General features: G+C 30.2%; 2 protein-coding genes across 6 annotated transcripts in view; one reads left to right on the top strand and one right to left on the bottom strand.

The window, feature by feature from the left end:
- The first annotated feature begins 13,054 nt into the window (after nucleotides 1-13,054).
- LOC140983623 (F-box protein At5g07610-like) lies at nucleotides 13,055-14,512 on the top strand. Its single transcript, XM_073450745.1, has one exon. It carries the CDS (start codon nucleotides 13,145-13,147, stop codon nucleotides 14,342-14,344), a length of 1,200 nt encoding a protein of 399 aa, XP_073306846.1. The 5' UTR covers nucleotides 13,055-13,144; the 3' UTR covers nucleotides 14,345-14,512.
- A 3,733-nt stretch (nucleotides 14,513-18,245) lies between these two features.
- The window catches only part of LOC140983028 (U-box domain-containing protein 35), an 8,499-nt gene continuing 3,417 nt past the window's right edge, over nucleotides 18,246-23,327 (bottom strand). For 3 of the 5 annotated variants that reach the window (XM_073449891.1, XM_073449889.1, XM_073449890.1), the window contains 7 exons: nucleotides 22,365-22,543; nucleotides 21,194-21,525; nucleotides 20,906-21,007; nucleotides 20,289-20,717; nucleotides 19,332-20,084; nucleotides 18,811-18,989; nucleotides 18,246-18,484 (listed from right to left, as the gene is read on the bottom strand). In XM_073449891.1, coding sequence (XP_073305992.1) covers nucleotides 18,457-18,484; nucleotides 18,811-18,989; nucleotides 19,332-20,084; nucleotides 20,289-20,717; nucleotides 20,906-21,007; nucleotides 21,194-21,525; nucleotides 22,365-22,543 — 2,002 coding nt within the window. In that variant the 3' untranslated portion in view covers nucleotides 18,246-18,456. The remainder of the gene's footprint in view (nucleotides 18,485-18,810; nucleotides 18,990-19,331; nucleotides 20,085-20,288; nucleotides 20,718-20,905; nucleotides 21,008-21,193; nucleotides 21,526-22,364; nucleotides 22,544-23,327) is intronic. The other 2 variants (XM_073449892.1, XM_073449893.1) reach the window with 2 other exon arrangements.

Here is a 23,327-nt window from a genome sequence, read left to right on the forward strand (position 1 = left end):
GAAAATTCAAGCAACCGAAAATTTCAGAAAAATAAATTCCGTAACAATGTTGGCTGAAGGTCGTGTTTAGTTGCTCGTGCTTTTCGGGATCACATTTTGCTTTTTTAATTACATTTTATTATTGTTGGTTGTTTTAGAAAGCATTTATTTTCTAAATATGTTGAGGAAATTGATTTGTGTTTAGATCACTAGTGATTGGTTTTTTGTAAACGTTTTGGTTTTCTAGTGATTAATTTTTGCCATGAGGCACCGCACAAGTACAAATTTAATCTTGTCTATCGTATTTATTTAAATTCAATTTGTGTTATAAACTTTAATATTCCGCTGCATGTTGTCTCAAATGTTGTAACATTTGACACAACACTTAATTCTGATAAAACACAAATTTACAATCTTATACTGCTACTGATTGATTTATTTACATCTGTCAAGCAATATTCCTTACAATTGTTGTATGATTTAAAAAATTTGAATTTTACTGTCGTCATTAGAAATGAGTTTTGGTAAAACGAAAAACGTTTGATCATACATGCGTAACAGATTGTTTTTTAGATATTATTATGACTTCCGTAAGCATTCTCGTTTTCTGCCGGATATATCAGCAATGTCGGTCACCATATTAGCAGATTGAAGAAAGCCAAATTCATTATGAAATATAAATACAAATTTTATTGTATTAAGAACAAATTTTGATTAATTGGATAATCGAAAATGTATTTATAAACCGATTTACAAAATATTTTTGGTAATTAATTCCTATGTTTTTAAAATTTATAATTATAGTTGTATGGCTTAAACTGCTCTGATCCAATATAAAAAGTAAGCTGGTTAAAAAATATATTTTACGTGTATTGAAATTCTATTTCTAGTTCAATTTAATCACATGTGAACTACAAAAGTTGATGAGAAAAATTACGTTTAAAAGTCACCAAATCCAAAGGAGGAGAAATTGGCAGCGGCTGGAGAATCATTCCAAATCCTGAAATTCAGGATATTTACTTTCTCAAAAAATGCATAATCGGTAGTTTAATTTATTTATGTTTTTACATATTACCGGATGAAATCTCGCTTTATCGTCGCTTTACAAAACATTGAAGTAACATGGTGAGTTTATGCTGTATTGGGAGATCTACTCTTGATTTTAGTTTTGTATAAGATGATCGACCAATCATCTCATTTGAAAACAAAAAATATGAGATTTATTAATAAGTTTTTATTTTACAATGAGATGATTAGCCGATCATCTTATACAAATACATTGACAGTAGAACTCTTGATTTAACAGAGACTCACTCGAAATAACAATAGAATATTGAATAATGATATTGGAATAATTCGATTTGAATCATAAAAAGCTGGCTGTATGGATATCGATTTTCCTGATTTTTTTTAATGATATATATTCTTTATTTATTTAATTTTCCCTGTTAACCATTTGAGTTATTGGAATTAATTTGTTTTCTAATTTTTTTAATAACTTAGTAGAATTTTAAAAATCAGTCACTAATTAAGTTAGTATTTGTTAAGAAAAAATTATAATTTTTGTCATTTATGTTTGTCTCTTTATGATATTAATAGTCTATGTTGTCAAATTTCAGTTTTAGTATGATATTTTATTTTTAAATGTGAAATGTTCCCATTTATAATTTAAAAAATTATATTTAGTTATTCATTTAATATGATTAGTAATTAGCTCGTTATTAGTTAAATATTAATTGAGTGAATAAGTGGTCCATTGGTAAAGAAATCTTGTAATTTGAATTATAATATGATTTGATTAATGTACTTGCTACATAAAACAGAAAAGAAGCATGTTGGATTGAGAAACACAAAAAATCTAGATTTTGATTATAACAAAACTTGTTATTATTTTTCTAACATATTTACTCAAATGTGTAGTTGCTAACTCAAGTTGGAAGAAGGAACTCCAATCAAATCATTAAAATCAATGAACATAAAACACAATTTAGGATAAGTATTTCACGTTAGTTGGGTTAAATCGGATGTTATTTAGGCAAAATGATGGCAGCAAGGTTCATCAGTTTGGCTGATTAGCACTGATCGGTTGAGCATGAGCAGTTACTGTAATTTAGTCAAATTGATCAGCTCAGTTATCCAAATAAAACGATTCAGTATGCGTTACAAAGCTAAGACGATGATATACCAATCAAATTCACAAGTGAAAATCTGAATTGGGGTGTAAAATGCTAATTACTGACGATGAAGATACGAGTTTTGTGCAGGCTGAAATTAGCATGGTTGATTTCAGCAGACTCATCAGTTTAGTTCAATTTAGCAGATACGCCAAACTAGTTTAGCCGATGAGCCTAATTGAATGATCGGTCTAGCAGAGAGCCAAACGAAATGATCAGTCTAATTGAAGAGTCCCACTGAACAAAAACGTCAAAATCAGTTACGCTCGAGAAAAGTGGCCAGCAAGGCGGAAACGACTGTTTCAATATCAGAAAAGGTACAAAAACTTTCTAAACAGTCACATTCTTGTGTCTAATGTATATATTATTTTTGGATCATATAAATACAACATCTTGAAGATCAAATAAAAGCTTTGGAAGTGGATTCAAAGCATGAGCTGCCTGCATGAAGAAATTAGCTAGATTTAGAGCACGTCCAATGTGTGAGGATACATTTTGAGAGATAAACACGCGGTAAAAGATTAAATCATCACACACAATCACTCACACAAATATATGAGAGTTGAGCTTCGAATTTTAGTTGTGTAAGTCTTCATACAAAGACATTAAAGATTGTGTTTGTAGTCTTGGCTGTCTTGCCATAAGAGACGTTAAACATTATGCGGATTGTGAGGTTGCGGCCTACAATCGAGAGTGTGCTAGGAGTTTTGATTAGGCAAGGGTTAAGTCATAAGTCGGATTTGTATAAATGATTGTATAAATCAAATTCTTCTGGTGGATCATTCCTAGGTGAAAAAAAGAGTGACGTAGAAGTTGTTAATATCAACATCGATAAACAAATTCGTGTCTAATTAGTTATTGCATTTATTTACTTGGTATTGTTTTTAAGATGTGTTGTTGAAGCATTTTATGTGTTCTTCAAATACCAAAATATTTCATACCAAATATTGATAAAATGTTTCAACCAAAATTTTTTTACTTATTCAACTTGTATGTTTTTTAAATCGTTTACAAAATGTTTAATCGATTTCTACGAAAGATTATTTTGAGTGTCTTCCGTTTGGTTTTAAAATCAAACTTGATTTAATCCATCGGTGTTCAATATTTCAAGAACCGAACTATTGTAGCTCAATGATTATCCCTTAATCGATCTATTGGTATCAGAGTGGGTTGTTTTTGAAAGGGCGTTTGAAATTGATTTTTATTTTTAGTTTTAAAATTCATTTCATATTTCTAACACATATTTGAAAAGTTTCAATTTTTTGGTAACTTACAGCAACCTTGTGAAAATGGCATAAATCTTTGTTCAGATGTCCAAATGACAAACCGCTTTTTGCATTGCAAATTAGACTTGTAGAGGATCACAGTAGTATAAAATTTGCGGCATGGTCATGCACGAGAAAAAGCAATTTATTTGTTCAATTTGAGAGCTAGTTATGATTTTAAATATTGTGGATGAGAAATTTTTTGCAAAATTTTTTTTAAAATCTATCTTTTTTATTCACACAAAAAAGGTAAAAAATATGTTAATTGAAATCATTATTTATCCAAGTTTTGTAATTATAAAAAAAGAGATTTTTGGGTTGAGAAATACAAGAAATCTTGATTTTAATTATAACAAAACTTGTTATTGTGTTTCTAACATATTTACTTGAGTGTGTAGTTGCTAGCTCAGGTTAGAAGCTAGAATTCGAATTTAGCCAAACTGAAAAACTATCTAGCTTCAGTTTTTTGATAATATCTCACAGCTCAATAGCGAAAATGACAAACCATCAAATCCACTGAACAGAGACTCAATTTGGGACAAGTTGTATTTCAAGTCAGTTGAGGAGCTAAATCGGATGTTATCTAGGCAAAATGATGGCAGAAAGGCTCACCATTTTAACCGGTCAGCAATGATCAGTTGGATATGAGCAGTTATGGTATTTTGGTCAGTCTGGTCAGCTCGGTTATCCAATTGAAACAATTCGCATACAAAGCTAATACGATGATATATAAATCATATTCACAAGTCAAAGTTTGAATCGAACTATAAGATTCTGATAAATGATGATAAAAATACAAGTTCTGCAGCATTTCAGCTGACCTCGTCAGTTTGGTTCAGTTTCGCAAACGAGCCAAACTGAATAACCAGTCTAGCAGACGAGCCAAACTGAATGATCAGTCTAGCTGTAGAGCCAAACTGAACAAAATGTCAAAATCAGTTATGCTAGGGAAAAGTGGCCAGAAAGATGGAAATGACCATTTCAATATCAAAAACAGTGCAGAAACTTTCCAACAGTCATATTCTTGTGGCTAAGGTATATATAATTCATGGAGCCTATAAATACAACATCTTGAATATCAAATACAATATTTGGAAGTGAATTCAAAACATTGACAACCTATATAAAGAAACTAGATAGAATGAGAGCAGGCCCAATGTGTGAGGGTAAATTTGAGAGATAAATACATTGTAAAAAGATTAAATCCTCACACACAATCACTCACATATATACATATGAGTTGAGCTTCGAAGTTTAATTGAGTACTTCATATAAAGACATTAAAGAATGTGTTTGTAGTATTAACATAAGATACATTAAACAATATGTGGATTGTGAGATTGCGATCTACAATCGAGAGTGTGCTAGGAGTTTCGATTAGGCAAGATATAAGTCTTAAGTCGAAATGGAGTTTGTATAAAGAGTTGAATAAATCAAAGTATTCTAGTGAATCATTCCTATGAGGAATAAGAGGTGATATGGAGTTGTTGATCTCCGAACATCCATAAACAAATATGTGTCTATTTATTTACTTAGTACTGTTTTTAAGATGAAATATTGAAACATTAATGTGATATTCATTACCAAATTTACGATATAATAAATAAAATATATTTAAAAAATTTTTTATCTAATAATGAAACAAAATTGTCATTATTTTAATGATTTATCTTAATTTCAATATTAATATGAAATTATTATTATTTAAAAGTTGTAACTCATTTTCATAAATTCTTTTCAATGTGATAATAATTTCTCCTAAATAAATTATCAATCTTTCATGTCACTTTTGTATATTATATAAATCCTCTCAACACATTTTCTCTTTTCTTACCAAGAGAGTGGAGAGACAAGCCATAAACCTTATATTTTATCACCACCAAATTTATTAAGTACTATTCCAATTCATTTCATTTTGTCAAATTGACACAACTTATTCTTCTCCATACTAATATTTATTCATTCTTTTTATTAAATTAGAGTAGTGGAATAGGGATTGAAGGCACTGAAAATAATCATATTTTATGTGGATACATTTGGTATTGTGTACTTGTGGATATTTAAGGATATCTTTATGAAATATAATTCTTAAGCTATGACATGAAGTTGACGATAGAAGATGATCAATAATAGTTTCCACTATATGAAGCCGAGATCGAGGTAAGCGGACTTATATATATGTTTTAAAATAATGATGTCTATGCTTTTGAAAGCTCGATCGTACAGTACTACTCGTTTCATGTCATTTGATTCCATATATGTTCGTTCTGCATGATTCCTATGTTATTCTACGAAATCTTGAAAATGCACTGTTATGATTCAAATTAAAAGTGGCAAGGAAATTTCCGAAACATGATAAGATAAGATAAGACTCTGATGCGGTGGATTATAATAACCGATATATGTGCTCGTCCCCTTAGAGGAGTAACAATTAGGGACTGATCAGTATACCATGAATAAATATATGAATAACAGTTCTTTGTATAAGTTTATGCTCAGTTTATTATATCCATTTATGCCTTGTTTCGAATTCTGTTTGTCTCATGTATTGACTCATGTCATGACATATTAGGCGAATTGTCACCGTTGAACTCATATTATATGTATATTTTGATATTCGCGTGTACGATTGGCCCCCACTTGCTGAGTGTTTTTCCAAACAATCACCTCCTTATTTCTCTCCTCAGATAAGAATGAAAGGAAACTCGAAGAGGAATAGCATACATAATCTTGGGCTGATGAGAAAGGAAACATTTAGAAGTGATGATATTATTTGATTTTTGTTGTCCCTATGATGATAAGTTTTAGCTTCCGCTTATGTATTTGATTTATGATTTGTGCGTTGGGATGTAAGATCAAATTTCGTCATGGAATAATAAATTGGTTTTTAGTTAAATTCTATACTATGAGACTTGTTGTTTTTGAATTTTAATTGAAAGCAACGCCGATACCACGCTCTAGGTTCGGGGCGTGACACATTTTATATGTTCTTCATAACCAAAATATTGCATAACAAATGTTTGATAAAATATTCCGACCAAAATGTTTTTACTCATTCAACTTGCATATCTTTTAAATGGTTTACAAAATATTTCATCGGTTTCTACGAAAGATTATTTTGAGTGACTTTCTTTTGGTTTGAAAACCAAACTTAATTTAATTCATCGGTATTCAATATTTCAAGAACCAAGTTATTGTAGTTCAACGATTATCCGTCAAGCAATCCTATTAATACATACATCATCACTATTGCTATATATACACGAACTACACATTAATAAATAATCTCAACTGCTCTAATTGAAAAATTAGAAAATTCATCTTATAAATTGGTGGGTTTTGGATATTTTATTTCTATGAATCGTACGCTTGTTCTTGTTACAATATTTTTATTTAAGAGAAACTTCTAGCCCGGACCAAAAGTCAAAAAGATTAATTTACAGTACAATTATTGTAATTTTTCCAAAATTAAAAATTATAATTAAAAATCAAATGAAATTCGATAGTTGAATATTAGGTTGCGATGGACGTTCTCTCCCAAAATTGAGTGATAATTTCATCCCAACGGCTGCGGAATTCCAACCAAACTTAGCTTAAATCTACAACATGTTAAACATTTATAATATTTGAATTCGATTTTGTAACTATTTATGATGCGATTCCTCAATCACGAAAACCAAGCACGCTAAAAAACGGAGTCACCTCCTCGATTCGATGAAATAAAGAACGTTGTGTTGTCTTAATCTTTTTGAAACAAGCAACGATTTGTGATATTCACTTCTAAGCTACGAAAAGCCTAGCAACAAATATTCACGAAGATAACAATCGATCTCAAAAAAATCTTCAAAGAACTCGTCTTTGATAATCCGAGAGAAGAACAATCGACAAAAGCCACAAAGTATAAGACTTTGATAAGTTTGATTTGAGAAACACACAAATGTGTATACAAAGCCAAGTTTTGAATTTGAGAAAAAAAAAACTCATAAAATATATTAAAACTCAATCAATATCTATTTCAATTCGTGTATACAATGTGCATATCTATACATATTATAAAAGTGTGAACCAAGGTCATAGTTTTTCTATTGTGTATTGTCAACTTTGTCCTTAGTTTGTACATACAAGAGAAATTTAGTGAGAATATTTTTGTAAAATCAGTTATTATTATCAGGAAAAAATTGTCAAACTACATTTATGCTAGATAATGATCAAGTTGCCAAAAAAATGAAACTCTAAAATTATTTGATTTTTATTTTCTTGTAGATGAATTGAACAAACTTTTTTCACAAAAATTATTAATTTGAGAAGATTGAAATACCAAAATATACTGATTTTACTTGCTTATAGATGAAGTGAAAAGAATTTTTTCACAAAAAACTTAATTTGTAGATTTTTTGCTTTTATAACCAAGGTCAAAGTTTTTCTATTGTGTATTGTCAACTTTGTCCTTAGTTTGTACATACAAGAGAAATTTAGTGAGAATATTTTTGTAAAATCAGTTATTATTATCAGGATAAAATTGTCAAACTACATTTATGCTAGATAATGATCAAGTTGCCAAAAAAATGAAACTCTAAAATTATTTGATTTTTATTTTCTTGTAGATAAATTGAACAAACTTTTTTCACAAAAAATATTAATTTGAAAAGATTGAAATACCAAAATATACTGGTTTTATTTGCTTATAGATGAAGTGAAAAGAATTTTTTCACAAAAAACTTAATTTGTAGATTTTTTCACAAAAAAAGTTAATTTGTATAAGGATACCATGTTAAATATATTTTATTTTACGTTAATTAAGATTAATTATTTTAAAACAAATAATTAAACTAATGAAACCAACTAATTAAACTAATTTTCTTTTGTTTTACTAAGGTTGGTGTCATGAAGAAGGTTCGACATTTAATTACATTTACAAAATGATACAAGAATTATCAGATATGAAAATAGATAATCCTAATAAATATTTCATGGGTATTTGTTCTATATATATTTCTTTATCAAAAAGAAAGTCGACTAATATTTTTCAAAGCCTTGGTTATTTACTAAAATTTAACGATATAAGATTGCATAAATATATTTGTATTAATTTTATCTATTTTTTTCTCTTTTTAAAGGCTATAAACTATAACAATTACTTTATGAGATATTCTTGCAATTAACGATGGAGTATTTTTATAAGAGATATATATTGACAAAATATTTACAGCTTTTTGTAAACTTAAAAGATATATATTTGAATGTAAATTTTTAAAATTATGATAAATAATTTTTTATAAAAATTATTCATTAGCATTACGCACTACTTCTCCATAGACAATGTCAAAATTATTTGGTTTTTATTTACTTGTAGATGAAGTGAACAAATGTTTTTCACAAAAATATTTGTTTGAATGTGATTTATTTTATTTTGTAAATTTATAATCTTTTGAATGATTTTATATATTTAAGAAGTTTATCTTTAATTTGGTGAGGATGTTTTTGTAAAATCAATTATTGTGACGATGTCAAAATTGTCAATCTACGTATGTTAGATAAGGATCAAGTTGCCAAGAAGAATAAAACTCCAAAATTCTTTGGTTTTTATTTTTTTGTAGATGAATTGAATATATTTTTTTCTACAAAATATTAATTTGAGAATATTGAAATACAAAAATTCAAAGGTTTTATTTGTTTATAGATGAAGTGAAAATAATTTTTTCTCAAAACAATTAGTTTGTACAATATTGAAATACCAAAATTCTTTTGTTTTATTTGGTTGTAAATATAGTGAATTTTTTCCACAAAAAAAAATTTGTGTAAGGACATGATGTTAAATGTCCTTTATTTTACATTAATTGAGATTATTTAATTTAAAGCGACGAATTAAAATAATGATGCCAAATAATTAAATCATATAGGTTGGTGTTATGAAGAAGGTTCGACAGTTATACATTTCACAAAAATGATACGAAGCATTATCGGATATAGAAGAAAGATGACCTTATAAATATTTCGTGAGTATTTATTCTATTTATATTTTTTTATAAAAAAAATCCAACTAATATTTTTCAAAGCCTTAGTTTATTTTTAAAATTTAACAATATATCATAGAATACATATAGTTTTACTAATTTTAACTATTTTTCGTCTTTGTAAAGGTCACAAACTATAACAATTACTTATTTGATGATCTTGCAATTGACGAGAATGTATTTTTATAAAAGATGGATATAAGAAAATCAATTATAGCTTTATGTAATCTGAAATGACATATCTTTGAAGGTAAATTTTTAAAATTATTATGAATAAATCTTTACAAAAATTATTCATTAGCATTACTCTATATTTCTCCTTATGATTGATAATAAGAAAGGTCAAAATTATTTGGTTTTTATTTGCTTATAGATGAAGTGAACATATATTTTTCACAAATTATTAAATTGAATATGATTTGTTTTATTTTGTAAATCTATAATCTTTTGAATAAGTTTATATATGCAAGAAGTTTCTCAAGAAAAAAATTAATATATAAAAATTTAATACTTCCAATAATATAGTATGAAATATAAAAAAAAATATGTTGATTGTAATTTTGAATTTTTGTTTTTAAATAATTTATTGCATAAATGTATTATATCACTAAGAGTTAGGGGTGTTCATCGGTCGGTTCGGTTCGGTTTTCGGTTTTTTTGGTTTTTGATTTTACAAATATATAATCTGATATCCGAACCATTTTTCTTCGGTTCGGTTTTCTACCAAAATGGTTCGATTATTTCGATCGATTATTTTTGTTTTGATACAATTATTTAAATTAATAAGATAAATATATTGTAAAATATAATATGTTATCTTTTTATATGATTTCTTAGTAAAACATTTAAAAATAAAGTCTAAATAAATTAAATAAACAACAATCAACTACATATTATTCAAAATAATTCATCATTCACTGATATCATCTCAAAAAATATATAATAAAAATTAAATTATTAATTTAATAAAATTTTGGTTTTTTCGGTCGGTTCGGTTTTGACATATATAATCCGAAAACAAACCAAATAAATTTCGGTTTAACATTTATATCCGAATTATAAAATTCTGTTTTCGGTTCGATTCAGTGTTCGGTTTTTTCGATTTGGATTTTCGGTTTTATCCGGAGTTTGAACACTCCTACTAAGAGTTGAACATTTTTTGATAAATTAATATAATATGAATTAAATCATATTTTTCAGTTGTCTAGACGATGAAATAATCAACATTCATTGGTTTTATTTGCTTGTAAATTAAGTTAAAAGATTTTTTACGAAAAAGAAACTTAATTTGTAGAAAACTGAAATAACAAAATTTTTTTGTTTTATTTGCTTGTAGATTAAACGAAAAAAATTTCCAAAAAAACTTAATTTGTGTGGAGACCTGTAGAGGCTAGAGAAAAATATACATTTCTTCTCAAAATGGGCAAAACGATTTAAATAATTTATAATTTAACACATTCAAAATATAAGAAAAAATTTCAACAACGAAACATTGAATGCAAAAAGATATCAGTAGATTCCATATAACAAAAAATTAAAAAGAAAAAAAACTATCATCAATTGTCTCAATTATAACAATATTTAAATATAAATAATAGAAGACGATAACAACACAAGAATGAATATTGAGGATAATTAAATTATTGCACATAAAGATTTTCAGCATCAAAATTATTATAAAAAAAAAGTTGTCCAACAAAAGAATCACAAAATACAGATATGAAAATGCAAATGATTGATGTTGACAGTACCATAAGATTTGCTAATGAAGATGATGATAATATTGTTTTTTTTTTTCAAAAAGAAGAAAAAGCTGATGACAAAAAAAATCGTGAAAGCAATAAAAATTGAAAATATAAAGGAAAAAAACATTTGACGCAATAATTTAATTTAAGATATAGAATATATTATCTATATTGTATTTTTATTTTTCATAAATCAGTAGCACGTGGTAAAATAAGTGGTCAACGCTATGTATTATAATTTTTTCTTCTCTCAAATTTAATTTTAATTATTATTATGATATCACTTCTATATTATATTTTCTCCAATGTTTAATTTATACAAAATTATAAGATTTATTACTTATATGTTTTTCAACAATTATTAATTTATTTAGATTGCGTTTGGATGAATTGATTTCAAATTCATGGATTAGAATTATAATTTTATTGCTAACAATGAAACAATAGATCAAATATTGAATATACACATGACTTATTTATATTTTATTATTTATATAAAGTAGAATGAATTTCAAATTACATCATTATTGGGTGGCTTGAAATATATCATAATTAACATGAAATACTACTATATACACATGAAATGAGTGGCTTTGAAGTTTACGATGTTACTTCACTGAATAACAAAAATACATTTGTATGTATTGAAATCATTCCATTCAAGAATAACCTTAGATTTATAACACATAAAATTTTTAAAGAAGTATCTTTTGCACTCATTTTATAATACTTGTTGTACAAATTATATTGCATTGAATTTCCTATATATAATGTTAAAAGAACAACCAATATATCGTACTGCGATATTTACAACAATTATATCGTGAGATTTTGTTATTGTCTAATGAGATTTTATATTTAATTTATCATTAGCTTTTGATAAATAAAATTTTTTTATTGATTTTTTTGTGTTGTAAGAGTTATTGTACAAATTTATTTGTACATGTAACATTACTCATTTTCTATTGACTAAAATAACATGAAACTCATTAATATATAATTTTAATTCTGTAAATTAATCTCTTCTGATCTCATTTCTTTAACAATAATTATGGACAACAGAAATGTATTTTCTTGTGCGTCGCACGTGTCTTTACCTAATATAATAAAATACAACAAAATCGCAATCTAGGGTTTCCATAACTAAAATCTACATCGCGGCGCGTAGGTGCACTTGAACTCGCGCGAGTGCGCACGGTTCTGCCTTTGACCAGCAGAGCGCGCGTGGGTGTGCCACTTCTAGCACATGGCTGTGCGTTTTCTCGGGTCATTTTACACTCGCATATTTGGTTGCTCGGCACTCCTTCATTATATTCTTCTTTGAACTCCTTCAATTGCTTGAATATGTTTGATTCTTCATCATAAATCATCATCAAGCTTGAAAATCCGAAACAATGACACTTCTTAAATCTCCTTCCAACTATTAACACGTTACGTCCGATCAGATTCATATAAATTTATAAGTAATTAATATATCATTATATATATATTTACGTCCGATCAGATTCATTTAAATTTATAAGTAATTAATATATCATTATATATANTTCAATTTGAACGGACACTAATTAACAGCATTTTATGGTTATGATTTTGTACTTTTAACTTTTTCTTGTTATCTTTCTTTCATTCATTATAATATTTAATTATGACATATTACATTCTATTTCATTTTTTTAAAAAAAATATTTTATTTCATTCTATATTGTTTTATATGTATTTTTTTTATTATCATTTGGTAATAATACAAGTTTTTTGAATATGATTGCTCTCCAAAAATATCAAACTAGTCATTATATTAGGAAAAATAGTAGTAGTAAAAATGATTCAAGAATAAATTTTAAAATCATAGAAAATGAAAGTTGAATACTAAACGAATTAACAATATCTTCCTAACGGCAATTGAATTCCAACCAAACTTAGCTTTAATATACAAGCAAAATGTTGGGAAACAACACAACTACAAAATGGAAATCCAATTGCAATGCTCTCCACAGGCTAAATCTGCAGAAATCGTAGCCTCCATCGCTGATCTCTTAACTGAAATCTTGCTTCGCCTGCCCACAAAATCAGTACTTCGTTTCAAGTTAGTTTCCAAACGCTGGTTTTATCTAATCAGTGATCCAAAATTCTGTCAACTTCTCAGTCCCAATCCGAACCCGGCAGTTGGCCTCTTCTTGCCCCTTTCCTCTGCGAATTCCAGCGAAGATTATCGATGCTATGAATATGAATTCGTCCCTTTTAATTCCGACAAGTCTGTTGAATTTATCAAAGATCACCGGCCTTCTGGGAGCAGAATCTTGCAATCTTGCAATGGATTGATGCTTTGTTGCAACAAGATCAATGTACTGAATAATGATCTTGAATACTTTGTTTACAATCCCACCACCAAGAAGTACTTTTCAATCCTACCAAAACCAGATGAAACAAATGGGATTTGGAAAAGAATTCGTGGGATCAATTTGGCCTATGATCCTGTCGAGTCATTTCACTACAAAATAGTCTGTGTCTGGTCATTTGAATCGCGTCAGGGCACGGACCGGGATTCGCATTTCCAGATCATAGTTTACTCGTCTGAGACCCAGTGTTGGCGTGTGCAAAGCCAGCCCTTCACTTCTTCGGCAAATTTCGAGAAAGGGGTGTATTGGAACAACGCCATAAATTGGATAGATACCGTTGAAAATGCAGAATCATTGTACTTCAATGTCCACAGTCAAACACTAAGTAAAATGCCGAGGCTGCCTCTTACATATAGCAGATACTGTAAGAGAGATCATTACTTCGGAGAGTCCTGCGGTCACTTGCATTTCATCGACATGCGTGGTCCGCAAGTGAAGCTCGTTGTTCACGAGCTGAAAAGGGATTATTCCGAGTGGTTCGTGAAGTACCAGGTCGATCTTTCAGTGGTTGCCGTGGCTAATCCTGCAATGGCTTCGAGTCGGGGCAACCCTATGTTCTGGTGCGGCTTCGTTTTCGAGGTTTCGGCTGTGGTCAGAGGTGAGGAAGACGGGGATTCGTTCTTGGTTTTGCAGATTCCTGGGAAAGTCGTGAGATACAACATTGTACGCAAGACTTTTGTAGATTTGATGGAGTTCGAAGGTGGAATTGTTGGGTCATCTTTGAAGTATCCAAACGTTGGTGGATTTCAGTATATTCACTCTCTTTGATGTGCTTAATTTTTATTCCATGTGATTTTAGTCTTTAGATGTTGAATGTAAATTTGTGGGTAAATGTTTATATTGTAAATCTTAAACTTTTGGTAATAATAATATTTGTGTTTATGTCCGAATTTACCAGCTTAATTAGTATGTATAATTAAAAGATTTGGTGGTTCACCTCTAAGCACGTCAGATTGAAAACAAACAGACGCGTAAAGTCTGCTGTTTAGTTGCATTATTGAATTGAACTTGTGTGAGGATAATGAAGGAGATGGGACGAGCTACTTGCAAAAGTTCTTCAACAAAATTAATTCTTTTTTTTTTTTTTTTTACTTTTATCGTGAGGTTCGACCATGGTTCCAAAACCAACGATTTTAATTTTAAAATTCGATGGTTCTGGTTCAAATGAAGGTGGAAATCGGAATCAAATCCGGAAGTAGAATCAAAAAGTGGTTTTGATTTTGGCTTTTCAGAGACATTTCTGATTTCGTTCCATGGTTGTCATGAATCATGATCGGGTCTACTTATCAAGATGTGAGATCCTCGAATACGACATTCAATTATCATACAATATCTAAAAGTTATTCACTGAAAGAATAATTAAAACGTGAATTTTTTTTTTCACTTATATGAGTACATAACCCAAAAAGTTTTAAAACAAAAACAAATAGCGATGGGATACGAAAATATCCTCCAATCATAGGGATTGCAATGGGGTGCGTTTGAAATCCCAATCTCCATCTTGGAATTTCATATCCACCCTCGTATCCGTCTCGATTCCTGCTTTTTCGGGGATTCCTCGAACCCGAAACTGCGGGGATCAACTTCTCATCCCCGACCACATCTTCATTTCAAAAATATTAATGTGACAAGATGAGAACGGATTCGGAGATTTTTTAAAATCAAAACTTATTATCATCTATTACTATTAATGATATTATTAATATTAATATTAATATCAATATTAATAATAATATTATTATTAATATTTTAAAAAATAATATTATTATTATACTATTAATAATATTATTATTTTATTATTGATACTACTTTCGGGACGAGTTCGGGTATGAGGATAATAATCTCATACCTGATTCGAGGATTTTAAAAAATCATCAAACCCGAAAAAGTCGGGGATCCCCGTCGCATTTTCAGGTTTTCCACGTGAGGCCCCATACTCATGGAAAAAGTTGTCATCCTTATCCAGACATATGTGTTTTCAGGGTAAAGTCGAGAATTCACAATTTTTTTATTATTTTATTTAATTTGTCAACTATTTATATATTTTTATGTCAAAATTATGTTCTATTTGTTAATTTAATTTGATTAGGTAGTTGATTAATAGATAAATATTAATTAAGTAGATGAAGAGTCGATTTTATAACAAACCTTGCAATTTGAATGATTGGATACATGAACTTGCTAGAGAAAACGAAAATAACACATCACCATTTTTTTTAACTTTCAATTCTCTTGAAATCAGTTTAACTAATTCATCACTTTTTAAATTTTATTTTCTATCTAATATATATTAGTAATCTCTCTTCACATTAAGAGTAGCTCTCTGTGAGATAGTTTCACGAATATTTATCTGTGTGACGGGTCAACCCTACCGATATTCACAATAAAAAATAATACTCTTAGTATAAAAAGTAATATTTTTTCATGGTTCACAATAAAAAGTAATACTCTTATCATAAAAAGTAATAATTTTTCATTGATGACCCAAATAAGATATTTGTCTCACAAATACGACTCGTGAGACCGTCTCACACAAGTTTTTGCCTCACATTAATTAGGGCATGAATTATTGAAATACTAAATTATTATATTTAAATTTATACTTTATTTATTATTTTGCGTGTGTGCTCAAATGAAAGTTGAGTGAATGTTTTAATAAAAAAGAATGATAATATCAGCCCAACGGCTGTTAATTAAATCCCAACCAAACTTTAGCTTAAATATACAAACAAAACCTTGTGAAACGAACACAATCACATGGAAATTCAATTTCAATTCTCGCCACTACAAGAATATATTCCTTTAAGAACATAAAAAATATGCCCTTAAAACTTAAGGAAAAGTCATGTTTTAGGGACATTTATGTGTGTCTGGTTTTTATATCAACAATGACAGTTAAATGTCACGTATGATTATTTATACACAAAAACTCATGTGAGATAATATTACGGGTCACTTTGTGAAACAGATATTTTATTCGAGACACCCATAAAAAAAATATTACTTTTTATGATTACTTTTTAGTGTAAATATCAACAAGATTGACTTATTTTACAGATAAAGATCTGTCAGACAGTCTCACAAGAAAACTTCTCTTATTTATATTGACACTTTGTAAATATCAACAAGATTGACTTATTTCACAAATAAAGATATGTCAGATTGTCTTACAAGAAAACTTCTCTTATTTATATTGACACTTACAAAATCCTCCTATATTAATTTATAATGACATTAAAAAATGTCACTAGTAGTAATTTATAAGGTCATTTTAACGTGCCTTCCATATTTATGTTTATGAGTGTCTCCTATATTAATTTATAGGGACATTGAAAAATGTCAATGAGCATAATTTATAAGGAATTTTTATAATGCCTCTTAAGAGATTTTGCAATATATAGCATTTGTCGTTGTTATGATTATATTTTGATGTCTATTGCATCAAAAAAATTCACATATATACTAATATTTTTTCTGACGAGCTTGTCACACAGAATTTGTTCATTGTGATTGACTAGTTTGTTGTCTTTTGAAGGTCGGTTCGGCCATTTTCTTGGAGGGTTTTTTTAAAATAAGATAGATGGTGGAGTTTTGCAAAATTAAGGCAAAACGCCACCATCAATGACATATTTTGCAGCTTTTGCCACTAATAGCAATGGACGCTGCAAAATTACAGCGTCCAAGCAACCATACGCAGCTGTCAACATGGCATCGTCTGCTACCTCGCTGAAGCTGCTTTTTTTCCATATTCCAACTATTATTATTATTATTATTATTATTATTATTATTATTAATCATATTACTAATAATAATAAAATAATAAAATAAGTTGATAGATACGTGTATAAATTTTTTTCGAAAACTAAATTAACATATATTTAAATAAATAATTTTTTAAAACAAAAATAACTGCAAAGTGATTTTTTGTGTTTATTTCATTTATTGTTAGTACTTATCGATGAGGATAATATGACTTTTGTGTTTATTGCATTTATTGTAATTAGTTGGAGTATCAAAATCATTTTATGGTGGTTTGACTATTGCTTGTTTGGAGCAATCAGAACCAATTTGCGGGCAAGCAAAGGGATAACGACTTTGGAGCTAGTGAAATTTAATTATTTAATTAATTTAATGATAAAAAATTATATGGAAAAACAAATGAAAGAAAATAATTTAAACAATATTTGTTTTAGATTTTATTTTATCAAGTGATGAAAACAAAATGTCAATGATAAAATCCATCTAATTTTGTCAATAGTGAAGACTGCTGTCTTCTAAAACCAAAACACGAAATGAAAAGTGTGAGATGAATTTTTCAAGTTCCTTATCGCTGTAATTTTTTCTTTTGATGGCTTGTAATCTTGAAGGAGATGCAAGTTTGTAAGTGACCCCTACCGACAGTGAGTGACGGAGCCAGATTTTCATTTCTACCCGGACTATAATTTTCTAAATCATAGTTGAGCTAATATTGACAAATTGAGTCCGCGGAGTACCGAAAAATAAGACAAAATTTTATGTATAAAAAATATCGAAAAAAAACAAGTCACCCGGACTACCGCTCGGGCGGATACCGATGTAATTCACGCTAGACGTTGCCAGAAAATGGAGGTTGGAGGCAAAAAAATATTTTAAAAATTCTAGGAGGACAATAACTAATATTTATTAGGAGAGAAAATGAAAAAACATATGTAATTAATTTTAAACCTCTACTCAATGAAATTAAAAAATTTGCGAGGTGACGGTCGCACTCGCCCATCCTCTTGCTCCGTCACTACATGAATCCATGATAGTTATTATACTTATTTGTAATATTATTCAGCTTCTGTATAGTTAATCTCCACGCTAGAACGTCAACTGAAGAAGCCACGACCAAAAGATGCTTATCTGGTAATGTGGGAGTAAATTTGGCTAGAATCAGTATTAGACAGAAAAATAAAATAGTTTATTCAAAAATTTATTTGAAAATTCATGTAGATCCATCCCAACAAAGTATTTCATGAACCTAAAATTTGAGTAGATTTCAAATACTTTGAATTGAAATCTCCTCACAAATTCAAATCACTTATCCAAACACGCTCTGATGAGATTCAAGTCTTCTTTCTTTAACTTTTTTATTTCTATCACTACCATCAAACAAAGCTTTATACATTTGGAAGAAACTAAGAATATAAACACCTTTAAGAAAATTAACTAAGACCATATGGGGATATTGATATCAGATGAAGTTTTCTTACTATTTGCCAGATTTCCATTCCATGATAGCTGACAGAAGGGTGTAATTTGGTGTAAGACTTTTGTTTGGGAAAGGTAAGTTGGTTTTTGGAGATGTGTTTTTCTTCTCGAGCCACGCCTCTATCGCCATTCGTTCATAAGTATATCCGTCCGCAGCAACACAAGGGTCGGTCATAATCTCCTGAAACAAAAAATGTACAAGTTATTCATACATGAATAAGATATGACAGGAAGAGAGTTTCTTGAATGAGAGATTCGACCATTTTCTTGGCAAATGTGTAAGATTGATTATCTGCCGCTATACAAACAATTATATGTGATGACAGTGGCTTGTAAACCGCACAACGGCGCAAACATCACAGTTAGATTTTGGTGCCGTGTAGAAAGCCAAATAAGACAACACAGACAATCAATCCTCTCAAACAAAACAAATAGATTTGATAAATACAGATAATTTCGGCGACATGGGCAGTTGCAACAAAAGTAAAATGATTTTCATATAATTGAGAGACATTAGGGAAACCTTGAGAATAGGACAGATGAAATGGTTAGGCGGCGGTGGCCCACAAGGTAATGCCAATTTTCGTGCTCTTTCCACGACTTCTTTAAGTTTCTCCAAAGCTGGTAAAACTTGGTCGTGTAAATCGGGCCTGTCACTTCCCTTAAGTTCGGTGCACTTTAACGCCATTCGAGCCAAATGTTCTGTTTCTTCTATGGGCCATGCACCAGCCACTTGATCCAATACCTCAATAAAACAATCTTTCTCCATTGCAACTTCTACAATATGAGCCAGTCCTTTGGCTGGTTTTGCCGTCAGCAATTGCAGAATAACAATTCCTAAAGCATAGACGTCAGACTTCGGGGATACTTGTCCGGTTCTTTGGTACTCAGGATCAAAATAGCCAAGTGTGCCCACTAGAGTCGTGTCCTTGTAATTCATTGACATTGAAAAAGAATCTTCATTAACAATTTCCGAAAGGCCCACATCTCCAATTTTACTTACGTAGTTATGGTCAAGCAAGATGTTTGCTGGTTTTAAATCACGATGTATGATGGCATTTGGCTTCGAGTTGTGAAGGAATACAAGAGCTGAGGCTACCTCCCAGGCAATTCGGTATCTGTCAAACCATAAAAGCGGAGGCGTGTTGTTTTTCTTGAGCAGTCTATCCTCGAGGTTACCATTCTCCATGAACTCATACACCAGGCAAGCATGATCAGGACATGCACCAAGAAGAATCAGCAAGTGTGGATGGCGAATTTGGCTTAAAATTTCCAACTTCAAACAAGAAACCAAGAAATAATAAAGATACAGAAATTAATTGGTTCAGACTTTATTGGACATACGGATGAAAGATCGACCTCATAAATCTCTCCAAATAGTAAAATCATAAGGAAGATATACCATAGTAGCAAGAAATCTGATTCCAGAAAATATTGTTTGATTTCTCATAATTCATTTTAGGGAAAGGCATATATATACCTCCCGCAGAAATTGTTTAGTTCTACTAGCTTCCTTGGCATGGAGAATTTTCACAGCCGCGGTGATGTGATGAAAAATGCCTTTATACACGGTTCCATATGCTCCATTTCCAAGTTTAAGATTTTCAGAAAATGTTGAAGTCGCGGATATGATTTCTTCCCAAGTAAATTTTCGGTACTGATAGAAAGATCCCATCAAGGCATTTTCGAGGTTTTCCTTTTCTCTAGTTTCACGAGATGCTCTAACCTCTGCCAATTTTCTTTCTGCAGCTTCTCTTTCAGCACGTTCATTCGCATAATCAGCTTCTCTTTTGGCAGCTTCATATCTCTCTTTCTCCTGTCTGGCTAACTTTGTTAATTCCTCCTCTTTTAAACTTACTTGCTTAAGTGTATTTTCTTCGTCCAAATGCCGTTTGTGAAGTTCGTTAAGCTGATCCAAAGCAAGAAAGTAAAACATGATATGTATCATAAATACATCTTGAAACAAGAGTAGATATAACGAAAATATGTGAAGAAGCAAAAACAAAAAGCGTTTTAAGTTGGAAAAGAGTTACTAGAAACTCCTGGCAGCTTTTTAGCAAGTAATCCAGTATCATATATCATATATTCAAAATATACCTTCCTAGATGCCTCAATCGCTTCCCCTTGGGCCATTGCATACATTCCTCTGACATGTCGGAGTTCAATTCTCAATTTTTCTAGCTCAAAATTGATGTTGGCCTACAGAAAATGAACAAAAAAACTCGTGGAATACTATAATTTTGCAGGACTTCTGAGAGATGAAATGTATGATAAAATAGCTAAATAGACAACATGTTTCAATTTTTTTATTGCTTCAATTTTGAAACATTACTTTATTTTGTTCAGAAGCTTGTTGAAAATGTGGCCGAACTACAAATCCCTCACCTGATTCTCTGCTGAGGCTTCAGAAGTTGAAGCTTGATCCAATGGAGGAGTGCCTAAGGTCGAGCTTCTGCAGCTAGAAATTTGGCTGGATACTTCATTAATATCTGAACCATCGGAAAAATCATTTCTCTCATCTACAGCAGCGAGAGATGAACTTATAGAATGTGTGACTCCACTAGAAGGTATCCTTTTTCGAAGAGAGGTCTTGTTCGAAGTTTGAAAACGCTGCACCGGTAGTGAAGATGAACGTATCTGAGACATTGAACTCATTGACGAGCTTCGCTTTGTCGACTCTGAAAACACAACAACTCGATTGGTAGCAATTGGAAAACCTGAAGTCATCCATGACTAGTTCATGCACACGTTATGTTCACCAAGGAACATGTTCAAAATAAAGTCATTATACATGTGAAAACGAACTTCAATAGTCAATTCAAATAAGGCTGTTAGAGACAAAACTCGAATCTCTTTCTTGTACCTCTGAGTAGAATTGGAGTGGCAAAACTCGAATCTTTCGTGGACAACTGAGTAGAATTGGAGTTACAAAACTCGAATCTTTTGTGTACCACTAAGTAGCATTGGAGTTGTTTGGTTAAACTTAATATCTTGTGAGATTTAAGAGCTTTAAAAGATGCTTCAATGACTTGAAAATTCTTACATTTTATTTTAAAACTAAACTGTCAAACAAAATAAGTTGTCATCGGAAAGAAAAGTTCGGAAAATGAGAAATCAAATGAGTGGGCAAAGAAAAATATAGTCAGAGAAAAAAGGATTTTAGCATAATTTGGAATTTAGAGAGAGTATTGGGGATATATTGAATCAAATGTACATGATCTTAAAAAATTATTGGTAGTTTCTTCCTAAAAAAAATTAACGTTATCTGACTATCCTTATGAAATCACGAGATTGCTGAAAATTTCTTATGAATAAAAAATCTATCATCTCCCCGTGTTTGAGCACACACATACTTGAAAACAAGTATGGACAAGAGTGCGCGTGCTCAAGATTTGAAAATATGGGTAGTTAATAGATCATTTTTTTAACGGAGTTTTTAACAATCTCGGGATTTCACAGGTGTAATATATGCAGTTAACTCAATAAAATATTTTAAGCAACTTATAAGAAGAGTCCAACATCCTCTGGACAAACAAGCGCAAGTCAGAAAAGATACTTGTTTGCGAGCTCGAAGAATTGCGAGTGAAACAACTTGCATCAGAACCATCATCTCTCGTGCTTCTTATCGATTTTGAATCTGATGGGCGCAATGATGCCAATTTTCCTTTAGAAACAGCATAGACGGTGCAAAAAGATGGACAGCCTCCTGATATTTTTGATGATAAAGTTTGTGCCCTGCGCATCCAAGAAAATTTTTTTGTCTGTCACAAACTTTTATCTATTTTTCTAATTTATTTGTTCATATCTAGGGAAAACTCGTGCATAAATAAATATATGCTCATGAAAGAATTTTTAAAGGAGATTACTTTTTTTCTCATGAACAACCTGCTTTCATGGAATCAGAACTGTAGGCTATGCTGGCCTACATTACATAACCTACTCTATATCAGTTTCAACACCTCGCGAAAAGGTTCCCAATATCTACTCTATCTACAAAAGTGTGAATAGAAGGGCAAAATTTTTCCATTGTTAATTTTCTACTTTGCCCTTAATTGTGTTGTTTGAATTTATTGCATGGGCATTAAGTGGAAATGGTGCCAAAAATAGGGTCAAAGATGGAATATAAAATTTGTGTGTAGATGAAGAATAGCATTGTCATGATTCGACTCTTTTTGTTCCAAATTTGAAAAGCACTTTTATGATTTGAGTTAGAAGTGGAAGGAATTCCTAAACTCTGATAAGTTCTGTTATGGCCCCACATGGTAGGTATAAAACCGTGGTATGGCCCCAACTCGGTCGGTATAAAACCGAGGTATGACCTCACCCGTTAGAGGAGTAACATATTGAGAAAAATTATCAATAACTATGAATAACATGATGAATTTCAGTGTTATATCTGTTTCTGTTTTGATATGATATATTATGAGCTAAGTTTTGAAATCTGTTTATTCTGATTTCCGATCTCTGTTGCGAGATGTTCTGAAATATGCCATTTCTGAAATTATGTTATATATATATA

This window comes from Primulina huaijiensis, chromosome 8 (assembly GCF_012295235.1).
Source record: "Primulina huaijiensis isolate GDHJ02 chromosome 8, ASM1229523v2, whole genome shotgun sequence".
NCBI classification, from domain to species: Eukaryota; Viridiplantae; Streptophyta; class Magnoliopsida; order Lamiales; family Gesneriaceae; genus Primulina; species Primulina huaijiensis.